The sequence below is a fragment of the Anguilla anguilla genome, chromosome 16 (genome assembly GCF_013347855.1).
Source record: "Anguilla anguilla isolate fAngAng1 chromosome 16, fAngAng1.pri, whole genome shotgun sequence".
Classification (NCBI taxonomy): Eukaryota; Metazoa; Chordata; class Actinopteri; order Anguilliformes; family Anguillidae; genus Anguilla; species Anguilla anguilla.
Genome location: NC_049216.1, coordinates 23,960,541 through 23,979,016, shown reverse-complemented (window position 1 = coordinate 23,979,016; position 18,476 = coordinate 23,960,541). Strand labels below are relative to the sequence as shown.

At 41.4% G+C, this 18,476-nt stretch overlaps 1 protein-coding gene across 4 annotated transcripts in view; it reads right to left on the bottom strand.

The window, feature by feature from the left end:
* Window positions 1–18,476, bottom strand: part of LOC118215311 (protein unc-13 homolog C-like) — a 98,105-nt gene that overhangs the window by 37,271 nt on the left and 42,358 nt on the right. For all 4 annotated transcript variants that reach the window (XM_035395981.1, XM_035395983.1, XM_035395982.1 and 1 more), the window contains 5 exons: window positions 18,280–18,348; window positions 16,035–16,124; window positions 13,993–14,121; window positions 7,799–7,932; window positions 6,324–6,409 (listed from right to left, as the gene is read on the bottom strand). In XM_035395981.1, coding sequence (XP_035251872.1) covers window positions 6,324–6,409; window positions 7,799–7,932; window positions 13,993–14,121; window positions 16,035–16,124; window positions 18,280–18,348 — 508 coding nt within the window. The remainder of the gene's footprint in view (window positions 1–6,323; window positions 6,410–7,798; window positions 7,933–13,992; window positions 14,122–16,034; window positions 16,125–18,279; window positions 18,349–18,476) is intronic.

Sequence of the window (18,476 nt, the reverse complement as noted above, 5' to 3'; positions counted from 1 at the left end):
GCTCCGGGCAGTAAAACAGAAGGGCCTTCTATCTGGCAAAGACCAGCAGTGTTCTGTCAGTGCCACATCAGATGAGAACATACTAAGTTCAAGGCTTCAGAGGGATGATATGCACATTTTTTGTTTTTTTGCGCAGTTCAACTGCAATAAATCTTCTACACCTCGTGACCCCTACCTTTAATTAATGCGCGTGTCTCTCGATGAAGTGCCCGTGGCTTCTCCAGTAAATTACAGAGCTGGGTATATATGGCTGTGTTCATATCTTTCAGCACCCGGGCGATAGCTCAGTGAGAGTAGAGTATGCATCAAAGGCATCACAATGCAGGAGAATAGTCCCTTTGTCTCCCAAAGAATTTTGGCATCTTGCACAGGCAGGGTTCTGCACAGTATACTCACGCTCCAAAGGCTCTGAGATTCTTTCAGTGGGCAAATGGCTCGTAAAGAATTATTTCCACCCAATTTAAGAGAAGAAAGGGAAGTCATGGCCTCAACAGAGGGTCATCTTTCAAGAGAGGGTTGGATCATTGCTACTGTTCAGATACAGGAGTGCAAAAAAATGACTGCTGATCCTCCACGATTAGGCTACTCCAGAAATGGGAACCTTGATGCACAAGGGGCGGGGTTTCAGGCTCTCTGTGTTCAACTTCTGCATGTCCAGACACACACACACACACACACACACACACACACACACAAACAAACAAGGACGCACGTGAGTGCATGTGCACACAGACTGACAAACACACACAACACATACATAAGGACAAGCACACACACACACGAACAGCCACATACACAAACAAGCATGCAAATGGGCGAATGTGCACACAAACTGACAAACACACACAACACATGCACAAGAACACACACGCACACACAGAATTCTGACAAATGCATTAAAAAAATCTGCAGGATGGTTGCATATTTCTTTGTAAAAATAAATAAAATAAATAACCTCAGCATGTTCTGTAAAACTGGGACAGATTCAACTACTGGTTTCCCCCAAAAACTGGGTAATGTTTTACTTTGATTATGATTTTGAACATTGATTATTCAAGAATACACAACAGCAGAACCACAATTTTGATTCCATCATCATCATTGTTGATATGACTGAACTCTGATATGAATAAGACCGGCAGTGTCAGGACATAATTCTGAGTCATTGAATGGTTTGGCAATGGGGTAATGGATGGAAAGTGCTAGAATATGATTACACATCTAATGCAAGTTTATTCACAGCCTACTAAAGTCCATAAATGATTGATAATAACAGCCAGGTTAGGAATACAACCAAGCTGACAGTACAATCACAGCCCAAAAGATGAGCATGAATCTTCCATACTACAAATCCATACGGGCAGGGTGTCCAGTATAACTTACAAGTATTTCCCAAAAAGTGAATTTGGACACGTTGTTCTCAGGGCACCCTTTATTAATGTGCATTACAGTCAATAAACTATCACCAGAGGAAATGCCTCTGTGTATTCTACCATCTCGTCCAAAATAATGACCTGCAGCCCATCGGAAGCACTGCCCTTTGACCCACAAGGCTTAGAGTGCTGTGACTTATCTCTGCAGAGAAATATTATAGCAAACAGAGCTCACCACAGTCTAATCTCATCGTCACAGATGACAGAATGCCGTACTTAAATGAAACAAAAGCTCCAACCGTAATAGGGGAACAGAAAAACGATTACTACTTTTTGAATTTCAGCATGCAATTTCAAGATTACCCACTATGAAGCCAAGACAAAAGGAGGCAACTGTGATTAAGGTATAACATGTCTATTTGATAAAAAGGAGGTATGAATAAAAACACATGCATATGAATTACAAGTACATACATGCACAGACACAGACACACACACACACACACACACACATGCACAAACATGCCAATCCACATTCAGTCAATTATTCTGCCATTTCAACAAGTCAGGTCTCTCTCTTTTTCTCTCTCTACCTCCCTCTCTCTCCCTCTCCTCTCCATCCCTCATTTTCATTTTCTCTCTCTAAACCATGCATACCTTTATATGCATTTACACAGCGTTATATAACCACCGCAAAGCACCTAGAGGGACACGCTTGACATTAATCCAGCCCTACGCTCCCGTTTTGTGTGAATTCTGCTTCCTGCTTGACCCTAAAATAATTGCAAGTGTTGTGGCAGACACAAAATGGGGGACAAAAAAGGAGAAAAGTGCTCTGGTGTTTCGGTGCATTGCTTATTGTCAGCCCTAGGACAAAAAACTTCCTTTTACACTTGATTATGCGATCTTTCTGCTGCAATTCATTCTCCAGACAAGGCAAAGAAAGGCAAAGCACAAAGTACCATTGGTCTATTTACAACACTCCACTTTACTGACTAATCTGGAGAATATAAAAAAACACACATGCATTCCTCTCAAACAGACACCTGCATGTGTTCACTCGGAGTAACCTCAGCGAACCCAAAGTCCAAATCAGGTCTTATCAGAAACCAGCAGGGAAGGAAAAATAACAAATTAATATGGTGTTGAAATTAAACGTATACATGTACACACACACACGCACATACTGCACACACACACAAGCCTAACCCCAAACTATTCACTTATTAATTACCGTAGAGAAATTAAAGGAAAGATGAGAGGAGATAGTGACTCCGCTGCAGTCTGGACCCAACTGTCAAAAAGGTCAGGACAGCACTTTCTGCAGTCAGCGCCTAATAGGAACCAAATGAAGATGGAGTGTGTGGCACTGGAGATGGATTTTTCTGTAGCGCAATTTCTCACAGCATGTTCATTTATTATGACTGCAACAAGGGGTAGAGGGGGTGTCTTCATTAAGACACACCACAAACGCTTGCTTCCTGTTCACATCCATGCACACAACCCCCTAATAATATTTGTCTATCGTGCTAAATTGCCATTCCAAGAAGTAATCTTTCCTTCCAAGTGTCAATCTGACCTACAGTGTGACAGATGCAACACCAACAAAATTGGAATGGCCAGTGATGGTAAGCAGCAGTACTAGTCGTGGGACTTACACTTTTGCAGCTGGTGAGGTTGTCCTTGAAGCTAGATGTGCAGCTGGTTCTCAAAGGAAGAATGGGTTAAGGTGAGTACAAGGTGGAAGACCAGGACTGTCATTGGCCGGGCCTTTGACCAATCACAGGCGAGGTAAGCTCCCTTCACCACAGCAGCATACAGCACTCTCTTAAACCTACATCACAAAGGCAGTTATATGGTCGTCCAGGACCCCCGTGTTCAAACGTCATCTGACAGGGCAAGACTGACCAGAGGTGACGGCCTGCCACCTTGAGTTTATTTTGCTTTCAGTTACCCTTTGACCCGTCAATCCTACGCATTTAATTTAAGCCCAGAAAATGCTCAAGGCCTTTTGTGCAAAGCGCAGTTTCTTCTGAAAACCCTTACGACTGTAGGAAAGGGGAGAGAAAAAAAAAAAACGATTGAAAAGAAATGAAAAAGAGAGAAAAAAAGCATGAACCCTTTTTTTTCACATGCGATTGGATTTCAGCCCAGTCAGAGAACAGCTGAATAGGCCTTGATTGAAATAAAGTCAAGGACAGAGGCCTGTGTGAATGCAGTCAGGGCACAGGCTTTAATACGGCCCACAGCTCTGGGACTTTTCCAGAATCCAGCAGCTGTGTAATCCCGCTGGCGAACAAGCCTTTCTGTCTGTTATCTATTAGACTTGCGAATGAGACAGATTTCAATAGTGACAAAGCTCCAGAGGTTGCTCTGCTGTCAAACCAAAGTTTAAAATACAGCCACAATTTCGTTAGAGCTGGTCCCCATCTCTCGGGAACGAACAAAACCTCAAAGTACACAGGAGATTTACCGTCCACGTGCAGTAGGCAGAACCTGGGAATTCTCCTTGCGTAATAGGCTACTCACCCCACAGAAGCCACCCCCCCCACCCCCCACTACAGAGGCTCAGATGTAATGTGCGCCACCAATCAAATTAAATTCTAATTCCTTGGATTAACATAAAAATTCAATATCCTTGGGAGAGAGGCATATGGCAGAAATGATTTCTATGCAAATATATGGAAGAAACCATGATCTTAAGCTGGCTATCATAATGACCCATCTCTCAAAATCAGACAGTGACATTCTGTGGGTCGTCTGGTTTACTCCAAGAATACAACTGTATAATCTCTATATGATACAACATTGAGTTAGAAAAACATGTAGTCTTGACTTCAATTTAGCGTGTGAATATTCAGGGACGCTGCAAAAGTAATGATTTCCTCCAGCTGAGTGAAACTATAATGTGTCACTACATTTCTTCTGATAATCTGCAGAATTACAGAGCTGGTTTCATAGTTGTGTTCGTACTGATTATTATCTTCTTTTTTTTTTTTAGAAACAAAATGTACATAAGCATGTCCAAATAATGAACTCAAAAAGAAGTATTTATTTTTCAAAGGACCCCCCATGCATATCACTTTCAAACAAAACGTGTGCTAACGTATTCTCAGCAATGGGGCTTATGTCAAAAGCAACACATATCAGTAAAAATGAAAATATAATCATCCTCTGATACCCTGTTGGCTATTTACAATATCTGGCTAAAAATATCCCAAACAAAATGAACACTAGCTGAGGTTGAAAAAAGTACAGATTGTCATCGATTCACATTGATTAATCCATGAACTTGAAGTGACAGATATAGAAGGTTGTGTCGCTCTTTCCTTCTGTGGGAATTTTATTTACTGTTGCAGAAACACAAAGTCTGACCTTCATCCAATACTGGTGGGGAAACAGAGCAGCAAAAGCGGTGAGAAGGATCTCCACCTGACCATGATCAGACCTATTCCACACACCCGTGCCTTTTCAGCTAACGCAACATTCTCACAATGATGCTGCCATGTAGTGGCAATGTTATAACGCTGACAAAATAATCCAGTAACATTGTGAGATCATTTTATGTTAGCTGGGTTTTCAGAACTTTCCACCAATTCTATCATCCCCGCATGACCTGACCCACAATGATGTCAGGTGTGATGTCACTCATGTGACAGAGGAGAGAGCTGATGCAGAGAGCTCGCTGAGCAGAGAACGCATAACCCCCCCCCCCCCCCCCCCCCCGCATACAACAGGCTCCGTTACTAGGTAAGCAGAATGTGTTCAAGTTCAAGCCACTCATAATACTGTCTCACCCCTTTCAGCAAGGGAGTGAGAACGTGAGCGCTGTTACAATCGCTAAAAGCAAAAAAAAAAAAACGCAACACACCTTTGACTGCGTGCGTGTCAGTGTGTGAAGTGCGTGTGCTATTATTAGCTTGCCACCTGTTTCCCATGGCAACACTCACACATAATGCAGAGTAAATAGTGAACCCCACAGGCAGAGGTAATTTATGCCCGTTTAGCGAAGACACAGTTTAGCGAACTGTTACAAATTGGCGAGGAGATGCATTTAAACCTGGAACACTGAAAGGATGGCGTTTAGCCTCCCCAACTCAAACAGTCACAAACAGTGCATCTCCAATTTATTACGGTAAGAGACGGGGCTTTTCATGTGCTGCCGCTTTTCACAACCAATGGGTTTCAGTATCTTTCATACGGCCGTATTTTACCCCGGCCCATGTGAACGGATGATCCTGAGTGCAGCAGAGTAATTTATCAGAGAGTAACATTCTTTGGATTTCGGTTTTAAACCCCACGGAATCTGACTGAAGTACAATCACTTTTACTGTTTAACGATTAGTGTGACCAGGGGGGCTGAAGAACCAGGTTAAAATCAGTGTAATTAATAGTGAAATGAAAAGGGCTGTGCACAATTGCATCTTATCTAAATCTTCTTGTGGTTTCGTTTTTCAGTGGCTTGAGGAAACCCAGATCTGAAGGCTTACGCGTACATGTAACATAATATTTAAGACTGTCCTGGTTTTTGATTATCACAAGCTACATTTCCTATCAGGGGATTCTCCCGCCTCTGAATATTTTATAGAGCATGAGTGGCTACAACCCTCGGCTGTCTGTGGAAGTACCCTGAACCCAGGAGAGCCAATGAACCACTAGCTCAGCCCATGCCTCTTAGCCATGGATTCATTAAAACGTTGTTACACGGATCAGTTTAATCCTGATGTGCGCGTGTGTGCGTGTGTGCATGTGTGTGCAAATTCAACCTCAGCATAACATTTACTTTCTGTCTCAGGTAATCAATAAAGGAAAATAAATTTTACTGTAATCCAAACATACTGAAACCCACAGCCATTCCAGCCAAAGAAAATCACCGAACTGAGCATTCATATATACGTGGCCACGCGTACACACACACACACACACCCACACACACACACAGTTACTGACCTTCCATAGCATACTTCATGTCCATGGCGAAGAGGTTCCATGTGATCTCTGCACTGATTTTGCCCATGTTAAGCTCTTGTGGAAACCTACAATCAAAGTAAAGTCGATCAAACTTTGGTCATGCTGTTGAAAAAGTATGTGGTTTGTACTACAATATCAGCTGGAAGACATCTACCAAATACAAAATATAATAATTCTAAATCAAGAAAAAGAAAACTGCCCATTTTATAAATAGCATAAATAAATAATGTTTTTCCAGATAATTTCCAATTCAATACTTGAGAGACCATTATAAAATAAAGGCTTATTATCCAGTTTCTATAGCAACTTGTTTACCAAGTAATAAATTGAAATGCTTATTAATAGCTTATAATGCATGAGATTTCCACAGTGTCCATGCATTCCTGTAGCATTCATCAAACCAGCCCAAACAGGATGTCAGTGGTTTAGGGTTATCTACAAACATAAGAGAGGTTGTAGATATTTCATTCACATTTATTGAGATTCATTCCTTGGCTTGATTCACTGTCTCTGCAGGTGCCATTTTTGGGGCAATATTAAGCATCCAGCTTCTGTCACATGACCACTTCTCCCCAGCAATTAGATCAGCATGAGCCATGGAACAGTTTTTCAACAAATCAATGGTGTGGTAATCTAAATCATCTATGAGCTGCCCACCTTCAGCTAATCCAAATCATCAGTTAGAAGGTTAGGGGAAACTACGATCATTAAATAAGAATCGAATACATATTTAATATACAGATTACTTTTTTTCCAGGGCTTTATTAATGATAAAATCTACACATAAGTAATTGTTTTAATATACATTAACTTTAGCAGCACTCAAGCTACACCAGTCACACAGCTGAATAACTAAATCCATTGGAAACTGCGCTCACAATGGGATCACAAATCTAAAATCATACGCGCCACATTTTTTTTTAAAGACTCGTAGCAATGTCCATGCTCAGGAGTCACCACTCAAAGGTTTCTTCTCTGACACCCATTACATACCACTAAAGAATGAAGCCAACTTTACATGAATATTACATGCAGTATTAGGATAATGGCATCCATGAACAACAGAACAGTAAATCTGCCAGGAAGCACGGGCCGATGCTGTTTAGTATCTGGTGCATAACAGCTGAAGCTCTCAAGCAGTATTACCCTACATGCATCTGTAACACTCTCACGGACACCTGTATCTCTCCTAAATAATTCTCAACCACTCTCCCTATCGAATCCCCTCAATTACATCTACCACCACTAACACAGGGATCGCAAGCAGGGCAGGGCTTACTGTGTTGTATACGAGTATCTTCTCTGAAAAATGGCTCCTAATCTGTGGTCTTTTAAAGTTACATGTCACAGGAGAGGAGGGGTGAATATAAAAATGTTGACTTCTGATAATAAAACAGATTTGAAAAAAATAAGGTTGAACACTGCGACCCCCGCCACCCCCATTGGTGACTCACTGATTGATTACGGGGGTGTATGCTGTCCTGTCCTCATCGATAACAGACACCATCAGTGTGATGAGTTTGGGCCAGAAGTCCAGGTTCTTGATTGACGGGCCCTGCTCCTCACGTGGGATATCCTGTTTTTTAGCCTATGTGTGATGGAGTATGAGAGAGAGAGAGAGAAAGAGAGAGAGGGTTTAAGATGCTGCTTCACAATATTGATGAATAATAGAATTACTGCCAATCAAGAACCTAAAGTAGCCTTTTTGAAAATGCAGGTTCTTTGCAGGTCTGCTTCCCTGTATTTTTTAGATCAGCATAGTCCTCCTGGGCTGCTACTAAAGAGGGAACAGCTGGACTGGTCCCCTCAAAAAACAAAAGCGGCACGAGATACCAAAAAAAAGAAGAAAGAAAATCTGCCTTTTTTACCTCTTTGCATGGTGATGAGATGACTAATTTTTCAGCTCTTTAGTTTGTTCTGTAAAATGTATGATCCTATATCTGGGCAGTGTCACACAATTCTCCAGTTTAGCAGCGCTGGTCCCTGCTGCTGCAGATTCACCCGTGTTTTCATTATTCTAAAACTGCCAGCCGATAATTAAGACCGTTATGGCAAAATGATAATACAAAATCAACATTGCTGAAGGTGCCAAATTATTATCTCGTAACCAATGAGCACTTTGAGTACTTTATTTTAATTTTATTTTCACTCACTCTTCATTAGGAAACAAGGGAGAAATCATGAAACATTCTTCCGGGCTGTCACTCCTAGGACTCCTGTGAGGGTACTACTGGCCACTAGGTGTCGTACAAAACTGTCCAATCAAACGGCACATCAAATAACATAAGACACATCAACACAAATGCATAATCCAGATTGTAACACACATAAATACTTATAACATGAACATATGTTATTTGCCCTCAAATTAAATCATTATGTTAACTCGTATACACTCATAATATTATCTCCCCACAGGCATGTGTGCGACATAGTCAGGCACCGCAAAAGCCAGCTCAGTCACCCACCCCCACCGTGGGTCCTCCACTGAATCCACAAACAAGGTAGCAAAGAGGGCCAGTGTATTAAATAGCATAAAGGTTACTTGTGGTGGGGCGATAACTTAGTTTTGAGGCCAGCAAAGCAGAGGATGTCCCAGTAAAGCGGCGGTGATTTACTCTTTGGTAACTATAAAATGGTCTGGCAGTGTGAGGGGTGTGAGGTCAGGGATACCCGCACATGGGTGTTAATGCTGAGGAGACAGAAAAGGGAGGGAAAGTGCTTGTGTTTGGCTAAAAGGTGAGCCAAGCTGGTGGAGCAGGTGTGGGCATGGTTGTAGCAGGCTTAGTATGATGACACCGGGAGGTGGTCTCCTCTCATTTGAACCAAACGCTTGCCCTTCAAATAGCGGTCGCCCAGGATTTTAACTGAGATTATCATCCTCTCATTTGCTGGCTAACTTAATATTTGGAAAAGTCAACATAATGTGCCCAGCAAAATATGCTGCAACAGAAAAAATATGGAACATTAAGTTTTCATAAAATACAGTCTTACATGCGCGCGCGCGCGCACACACACACACACACACACACACACACAGCAGTCCATTTACAGTAACCTTTGCTGTCTGAGAGATATGGCCACAGTCCCATCATACATAAGCACAGCTCAAGCATATATGTAAGATAAACAAACACAAATATTGTCTCATTCACTGTGACAAAGGGGAAGCCCGAAAGAAGCCTACTGAAGCAGCAGCACCAATCCCTTCTGTGCGATTTCTCAGGCTGACAATTGTGGCAAAACTCAGTGAAGCTAAACATTCTATGCTCCTGGTACATTTGCACATGAGTCATGTGAAAGAAAAAAAGAGATATGAAAAGGACTGGCTGTACAGTAATACATTTTTACCCCCTTATCTAAATTGCTTTACTGATAGCAGACCAAGAGTGCATGTGATTCTGGAACATGCATGCACCCCCCCCCCCCCCCCCCCCCCCCCACAAATCTCACTTGAGGGCTACAGTTGTCTTCTATTCAGAAATACTGCCTTCCCCACAAATACACTGCCAGTCACCAACATGTGCTGCGTCTCATGCAGACTGATAGCGTATGCTATGATGCTATAAGCCAATGAATGTCGCAATTGCGCGGACAAGAATAGAGGAATATACTGGAATACACTATGTTCCTCATCAGAAGGAATACAATGCAGTTTTGATTAGGCTGGGTTCAATTTGATTATCAAATAGTCAGCTGTTCAATATTTAATAGCCCTTTGCAGAAAACCTTTGTAGTGAAATCAATATTATGGGAAAGAAACATAAGGGGCGGCAGGGTCAAAATATACAACTCACCTATCATACGAATGCAGGAGAAACTAATGTCTCAAGAGTCTGTACAATGTACAATTAGAGCAGTAGAATATCACATGGACCTTCCTATCAGAGCTCAAACTTTATATAGGTTCTCAGGACCTGTGTAAAATGATCATATTATGTGAAACCACACTGAAAATATTTCATATGTGATGGAAGGAAGAATATATTCCAAAAAAGTGGGATAACTGAGCAAGAAATCACTTACTTCATTAAGATTCCTCTCACTGACTCTGCAATAATTCTGTCTCTGCAGTGTGCTAAAAACAGGATTTCTTGATGATGATCTTTGACATGATAGCTCACTTAAAAACAAACAAAGCAATAATTTGATGACAGAACAATGCACCTGGCAAATGCTAAGTGGATGAAACTGGAAAATTGGTAACGCATCATTTGGGTAGTGAAATGAAGCTGAAGAATTCAACCTCATGACAGATACCCTCTTAGCTGCCACACTTGCCATACTGAATGGTCTATATCTGGCCACTGTCGTCCATGTGTAAAAAGACACCAGCACATTCATCAGTGAAACACTTCTTTTGTGTCTTTTGAAACATTTCCCCAAAGATAGAGACTACGAAAATGAAATTTCAAATGCAGAACCTGGACATGAACAGCTAAACTCTTGTCTTCCAAAGCACACTAGCTCATTTACAGGTCGGATTGCCAAATGCCAACAATTCGCAGGAAAAATGGGACATTGTAGAGGTCAGCTTAATTGGAAATACTGCACATCCTGAATAATGAAACAAATGTCACCCCAGGAGGCGAACCTGCTATAAAAAACATGTCCTGGTATTTGTAGGGTGTTCATTTCAAATTGAAGCTGGTATTCAATCAATACCGCCTTTTGTCTTTAAATTAAATTATGTCTTACCTTTTTTTTATATTTCTCTGAAATGGTTTAAAATGAAACTGTTTTGTTTGCTTGGTTGTTGAATTATTCAAAAACTGTGCAAGATGCTTGCAGATAAATTCATTAAGGACAAAGTGCACTGGGGCCAGCCTGAGTTAAGGCTGGAAGAACAGAAAGATGAATGCTGACACAATCTCGCTCTTTCCTTATCAGTGCGAACCATGGATCTGTTCAATACTATTGTCAAATCCAAAAAACGATTCTATTTAAGGCACAGCATACAAAGAGGAAGTTAGAGGGCCGACTTTTTCCGTGTCTCCAAGAATGGTGCATTGCTGAGATTACAGCTCCTGCTTCAAACAACACAGTTATTTAGCTTAGGGTTGGCACTAGGGAACAATATCAAGCCCATGGCTATGAAAGGTGTTGCTGCTGGGCAAAATGCATTACTGGCCATAAGAAACTGAAGATATCAGTGATTAGTGGTGAGGCACCAATCACTCTGTGCTTAGCAGAGTTCTTCCCGTTTCCATTGGTTTATGCAGTGTGTGAGGCCTGTCTGAGCAAGGCATTGCTAATCAGGAGGCACCAATTATGAGGTTTGCTGTTCTGCTAGTTAACTGCATTCAGCCAGAGTACAATCCACTTCCTTTCTGAATATGTCCACACACTCTCTCTCTCTCTCTCACATGCACATGCACACGCACACACACAAATGTGCATGCACGTACCCAAACAACACCATTTCTCCCGAACAGTCAGGGGTTTTCCAAATGAGAGGTTTTTTTTTCCCAACTTACAGGTTCACAGGCCTTCACAGCTAATGAACATGAGGACTGGATTTGGACTCTCCTGCTTTTCCTTTAGTCAGCAGTGATTGGCTGCTTATTTGGGGTTGCCCAGTGGAACCCTTAGTGTGGTTGTGACACACCGTTCGGCTATCTCTGGATTTAAAAAAGTAAAATGACTGGTTTTATTTTAAAAGCCAGGGGCGGGGCTGTCTGAGATGGCACATTTCATCTGCTTGCCAAAACATCAAGAATAAATCCAGGTGATGTTTCCAGGGGTCTTCCAGAATGTTCTCTGGCTCTGTGTTCTTGCAGGCTCTTTGTGCTCCGTCGCTGATGATTGAATGTGATTTGAAATACTACGCTGGCAGGGTCAACAGAAAGCTAAGCATTAAATATTCACCATGCGGAGAGCGATGGATATTCAACAGCAAACACTTCTAGATTCAACAACAGTATAAGGGCACTTATTAGGGTTTCTTCAGGATTAACGATTCCTTTACTAAGCAGATGTCCAATTGCTAATTTACCAGGTTTCTGTTCAAGTGTATTGGACCTGAGTGTAATTAGCACCTGCATCTATCTTTCACATGAAGCAACTGCCAATAACCCCCTGGGCTGTTTGAACACATAAAGCTAAAGACCGACTTCATCAACATTTGAATGTACTAGGCTTTATTGTGGTACGGAATAAAACTAAAGGTTAACGATAAAGTGTAGCAGACTTCACCATTATTATTATTATTATTATTATTATTATTTTAAATATTATTTTTTAAGACAGAGTGAAAATCCATAATCTATTCCTCTTTGCCCATGTTCTTGTCCTATGTATGGTATGAGTGTTTTGAACAGGGACATGATAACACCCCTTCCTTGCTCACCTCCTCTGTAGTGACATTAACATGATTGTGGTTGGGAACTGATGAAAGCCCTAACTCTACTGTTCCCACGCATGCATACACACAGTACACCTTGCGGGAATGTTAAATCAATCCCCAGTACGGGAGTGCTGGTTCACAGACCTGGCAGATCAGTCTCTCCCTGGAATCTGCAGATTTCTATCACGCAAAATCTTTTCTGGGCATGCATCCAGAGGCATTCTCAGTATGGAAAGGTGGGCAGAAGCCTCGTGTCTGAATACCAATGGCAAATAAACATGCAAATCCCATTTCTGAGATATGACACACTACCTGTGATTTATTTTTTCCATTAAGGCAGGCCCAGAAAATTCAGTGCCATAACACAAAAGTTCATTGCGGGGGAGGGGGGCTGGGGATTCAATTATGATTATGCAATTCATTAAATATGACTATGCAGCTAATTCTACCATATACATAGCCTTTCACAATATTTTAATTATCAGACATGCATCTATATATGGTATTTCTGTGCCTCAGGCCTTTTAACGGGCTTTGAATTAGTGGTTTATTCCATATATTCAAGTAATGACTCTCCCTGGGGTTCATTTCCCTAATTGACTCCCCCGCCCCCAACCAGTTAGAAATGTGCGTTAAAACAGAAATTGTATGATGTAGTTCAATTTTTTAAAAGCAGGACCTTACGTGCCCTTTAAGGTAGGGAGACATCACTTTTTCAGATTATCGTATTGGGAGCAATCCTATCACACAGGGAAAGTCACACTGTAGGTTGGGATGGCACGTTGAGATACGCATGCTGCATGCTGCATGCTGCATGGTGCCCTCTGAGCATGTTTGGTTGCGCGTCGCTGTCATTCAGTCCCCGTTCTGCAGGGCGGACCAGCCCGGTAGCTCCATGACAGATGGCGCTGGCAGCGCGGAACAGAAGACACGCTCCAGCGGACGTGCCGTTTGGGTTTCAGCCGTGCGGCGTGAGCGTGCCAGTTAAGTCGGAAGCGCGCCATGTGTGAAGCCCGACTTCCAGAGAAGCGTTACACATTCACACCGTCTCCTTTCCTGTTTCCCCCCCCCAATATTCAGCCGCAGTCGGGTAATGTTCACAAGTAAGCACAAGTATTATCATGCACTGAGTGAAAGACCCAGGGAAACTTTACTGACTTCCTGTTTTATTCAGTTGCCGGGAATTCATTGCTGGTTTGGGGCAGGAACATATCAGTAGGAAGTCCTGGCTTAGGGTATGCCATTAGTGAAGCTGAACTCGTACATTTTACCCTTGTGACATTTACCAGTGCCTGCACATACCTGATCGAGAAGCTGGTTGTAAAGGTCATGGCAGTTGTCGAAAATGTATCTGTAGGTGGAATCCAGGCAAGCTCGTACACAGTCTTTCACCACCATGCTTGCTCTGGGCGGGCTCTGCAGCTCCTGAACCTGAAAGACCATAAACAAAGAGTTAGCTAATAGATAGCATGCAATTATATTCTTACTTAATAAGCATTTTATTGTATTTAATTTTTATTTACTTTTTTATTTTCCTCCAATATGCCCTTCACCAGGGTCACTACCAATGCTTATTTATTTATTTTTAATTTTTTTCATCCAATATGCCCTTCTCCAGGGTCACCACGGACACACACACACACACACACACACACACAAATGCACACATGCGCACACACACACACACACATATAACCACCATGCCTTGAAAGAGGCAGGCATGTTATTGTTGAGCGCCCCACCAGGAAAGATCGCTTGCATTACATATTCACACATGGCCCACTGGTCCCAGAGCACACTCCTGCACAAGCCTGTGCATGTGTGTATGCCTGTGTAATGAGCCTTGCTGTGCTTCTGGGGGGGGGGGGGGGGGCTGCTGCTTAAATCAGGGTGACATTTTTATTTCACTGCCCCCACTGCAGACAGAGGAGGTCTATGTACCATTTAAACCAAGCCCTGCTCGTCTCCTGGGGTAGAAGCGTCTGCCACTCATGGCAGCACAAGGCTGTTTTCACTGTGTGTGGCGGGGTAACTACATAAATATATGACTAGAAAAGCATTACTGAATCTGAATATGTAAATATTCAAGGGTAAAGTCAGAATAGGGTGGAAGGCAGTTGTTTTTAAAAGCAGAGTGTGTGCACACAACAGCTTAAGGCGGGACAAAAACTTGATCACTGCCATGGCTTCAACGGATTTACTGACTTTGTATATTTAAAGACCTCCTTTATGCAAACAGCCAAGCAGTTTTCCCATGAGATTATATGTCACAAATTCAGTTTTCTCCAGTTTTAAATGCCTATAACTGCGTTTGCAGACCTGTCCCGTTCCTGCAATGTCCAAAGAATAATCCCGTGAGGTTGAGAACAGGAAAGTCCTGCCATCTGGAATCCTTCCTCTCTGGGTGGTTCTCTAACAAATTATGCACCGCCCTGCAGAAGTGCCAGCCACATTTGGCAGTGACACGATACGGATTTGATACCAGTTTGTGGGACGCACATTTGACAGTCTGAATGAATAGATACTGCAAACCCTGACTGTAGAGACAAATGAAATCATCTTGAAAATCAATAGTAATAAAATGCACAACTGTCATTAACAACATTACATGCAGCAGAAATCAATTTCTGCATTTTAACAAAGCAATTAGAATAGGCAGATCGTAATGTTCTCCATTACATTACTTTCTTAGATGTAAAAGAATACCACTTAATGGATGCTTTAAAAAAAATCAGTGGATACACTTCATATTGAATGAGAATGTTTCATGAACAGCATTGATTGGAATTAAAATGTCTGGCCATGAATCAAAATATGTTAATTGAACACTACAGCATGTGATTGGCACTTTAATGAACTGGCAGTAATTACTGTCCTTCAGCACAGACTGCAACTGTTTGTGTCCATTATTGCCAAGCTATAATTCATATATATCACTCTGCAATTTAGATATCCATACAACAGCCATTATATTCCATATTAGAAAACCTGCATATCGTGTCATTTTGTCAGCATGTGCTTCATTCAGATCGTATACTTAACCTCATAATTATTTTCTGGTCAGAGCAACTGTTATGGTGTAGTTTGCAGAGTAGACAACAATGAACTAAAATAAAAAAAAAACAATACAAATAGCAACTCTGGAAAGTTCTCTTAGAGAGAATTTTCCAGATGCCCCCCTCTGGAGTCACTGTCCAATTCAGCAGGCAAAAGCAATGGAAGCCTCAGACGGAACTCGACAATGGGGTGTGATAACAGCATTTGACAATAACAAATTAAAGCTGCCGTTATCTGAAAAAAAGAGAAATACAGGAGTGGGACGAAGAAGATAAGAACCTCCATACCTTCATTCTGAAGAAGGTGATGCTGGTTAGCAGATCCACTGTGGATTTGAGGTCCTGGAGCCTTTCTGGGTTGCTGGCAGGGAAATTATCCTGGTGATCACATAGTGGGAATGAGACTCTTGCTCACTGATTGCTGTCATTCTCATTCTCTCATCCTCTCTCTCTCTGATTCCATATCATGCAGTAAATAGTACTGGTACATTTCATGCATTTACATCTTGGCTTTAGAGCCCCCGGATATTGGATGAGGTTGTTGCCCCATACAAGTAATAGTGCTCGGTGTTGTCCACAAAATTTCACAACATCACTCTACAAAACATTTAGCGGTCCACATTTAAAATAAAATAAAATACAATAAAAAAATATTTTACTGCTGACCATTCCAGCAGCATTGTAGAAACTAATGTCTCATGAGTAATGGAACCCAGCGGTACCACAGACGCAAAAGGTCATGACCAAAAAATACACAGTACATAAAACTTTAAGGTCTGTCTCTGCATTCTCCATAAAAATGTTCTGTCTGTAGAACAACTGCATTTTCCCCCCCAAAGCTCTTTAATTGGTCCAGGATGTAACCCAGTGTGCACTATCTCCCATGTGAGAAAAGGACTAATTTAATAAATTGTCTTTTCAGATATCAATCTGTGCCCATTTCAACAGATGGTAGGTTAATTCACAGCAGTCATAAACATTGCTAGATGTGTTCAATAACATCATTTAGATACTAATGAATCTATAATTAATAAATTGCATGCTAGGTATTACAAGCAAGCATAATTCCAAATAGAGTATGAAATATGACAACGGTAGTCTTGGCCTCAGTGCTTCTTCCAAAACTGGGGAAATTGAATTTTATTTTATATTTGCATAATTGTGTAGAATCATTTCTGTTCTGATGCCAATGTTTCCCTGTGCTCTAGTTTTAAAATGTCAGTGAATTTAGCAGCAGTTATGTAAGGATAGAGTAAAATCTTAATTACAGTCCAAAATGCGCAAGAAATTTCCCATAATCCCAGAGCAATTTTCTTTTTTTAGGCAGTAAATAAGATGTTCGGATAGGTCTTTAGGATGATATTGCCTTACCAGGGGAGAAATTTAAGGGTTCCCATAATTACTGAAAGAGGAATCACAACTAATGTTTGCCTGCATAACTAAAAGATGCATACGCACAGCCCCGAGACAATAAGAGTAAATGTTAAAACCGAGTGTGACATCACCATCTCGCTCACATTCAGGAAGAGGCAAGTGCTTCGGAAGACAGGCTTGTTTCATTCAGGAGAAAGAGACACAGAAATTGAGCAGCCTACGCATATTCCACAGAGAACCTCCAGGATGTTGAGTTTGTATCAGTCTTTTAATGCCACCTCTCCTAAACCCTGTAGAAGTTTTGCTGAGAGTCAGAGTTGTCACAATAGGAAGGAACACCGTCTCTCTTGTGTATCCCTGAAAGACCGGAGTCAGTGTTTATTAAAACCGTGACTGACACCAGGAAGTGTTACTTCAGCCATGCGTGTCAGGAGGAAGTACCGTGCAGCTTTTCACCTGAATCTGTCTTGCTGATTTAGGGAAAGGCAAACTCAACGACACGCTGTTGATCTGAATCTCATTAGTGTCTGATGGCATTCGCTCCTTTCCACGGGACAATGGCGGGGGGGGGGATGGGGCGGAGATAAAGCCAGTGTGATATTCTCTGGCTTCTCTCCGTAAACACGTCAGCGCTACGAGTTTGACATCAAAGCTGTTCCAGATCAATCTATGTCTGGAAATCATTATGCCAAGATATTAGTCAAACTGTGAATTAGCAGTGCTACTTGGAGATAATGTGCTCTACTGTCTCTCCTTGTGTTTCATATTGTTGCTTGGGGAAGAAGAGGGATTTTATTTGATATGAAAAAGATAACACATAAATGTCTTTGAAAAACTGCTGCAATAGCAATCAAAAGTTTTTGAGGAAATGATTGACATGCAAATATGATGCATAACTCTTATAGAAAGAGTAAATTACAGAATTACAATTTCCCCCTACAGCACAATCTAATCCAATGTACCCTATTTGTTTTGTTTGCCAGGGATTAGTTTTACAATAAAAAAGGAATTACAGGCACAAGGTATTCAACATAATTCTATTTTATAACACACAGGTGAATGTGAAGTGTTTTATATATAAGTATAAGTAAAATGGAGTCTGCTCTACAATATATCCAATGTATTATTTACAAACATTAACAATGCCTCCAGTACATACCCGATATTTAGACAGATCAATCCTCAACGAATTGTGCAGCTGGTCTAGGAGTTTGACAAATTTTTCCCTCTGTACAGAAAAATAAAATCTTATTACATGGCATTTTAACACAAAATATAAACTTCACAGAGGAAACTTGACACGATCAAAGATCAGGGTTGAATTTACTGAATGGAAATTACCCCAACCCCGCTCTG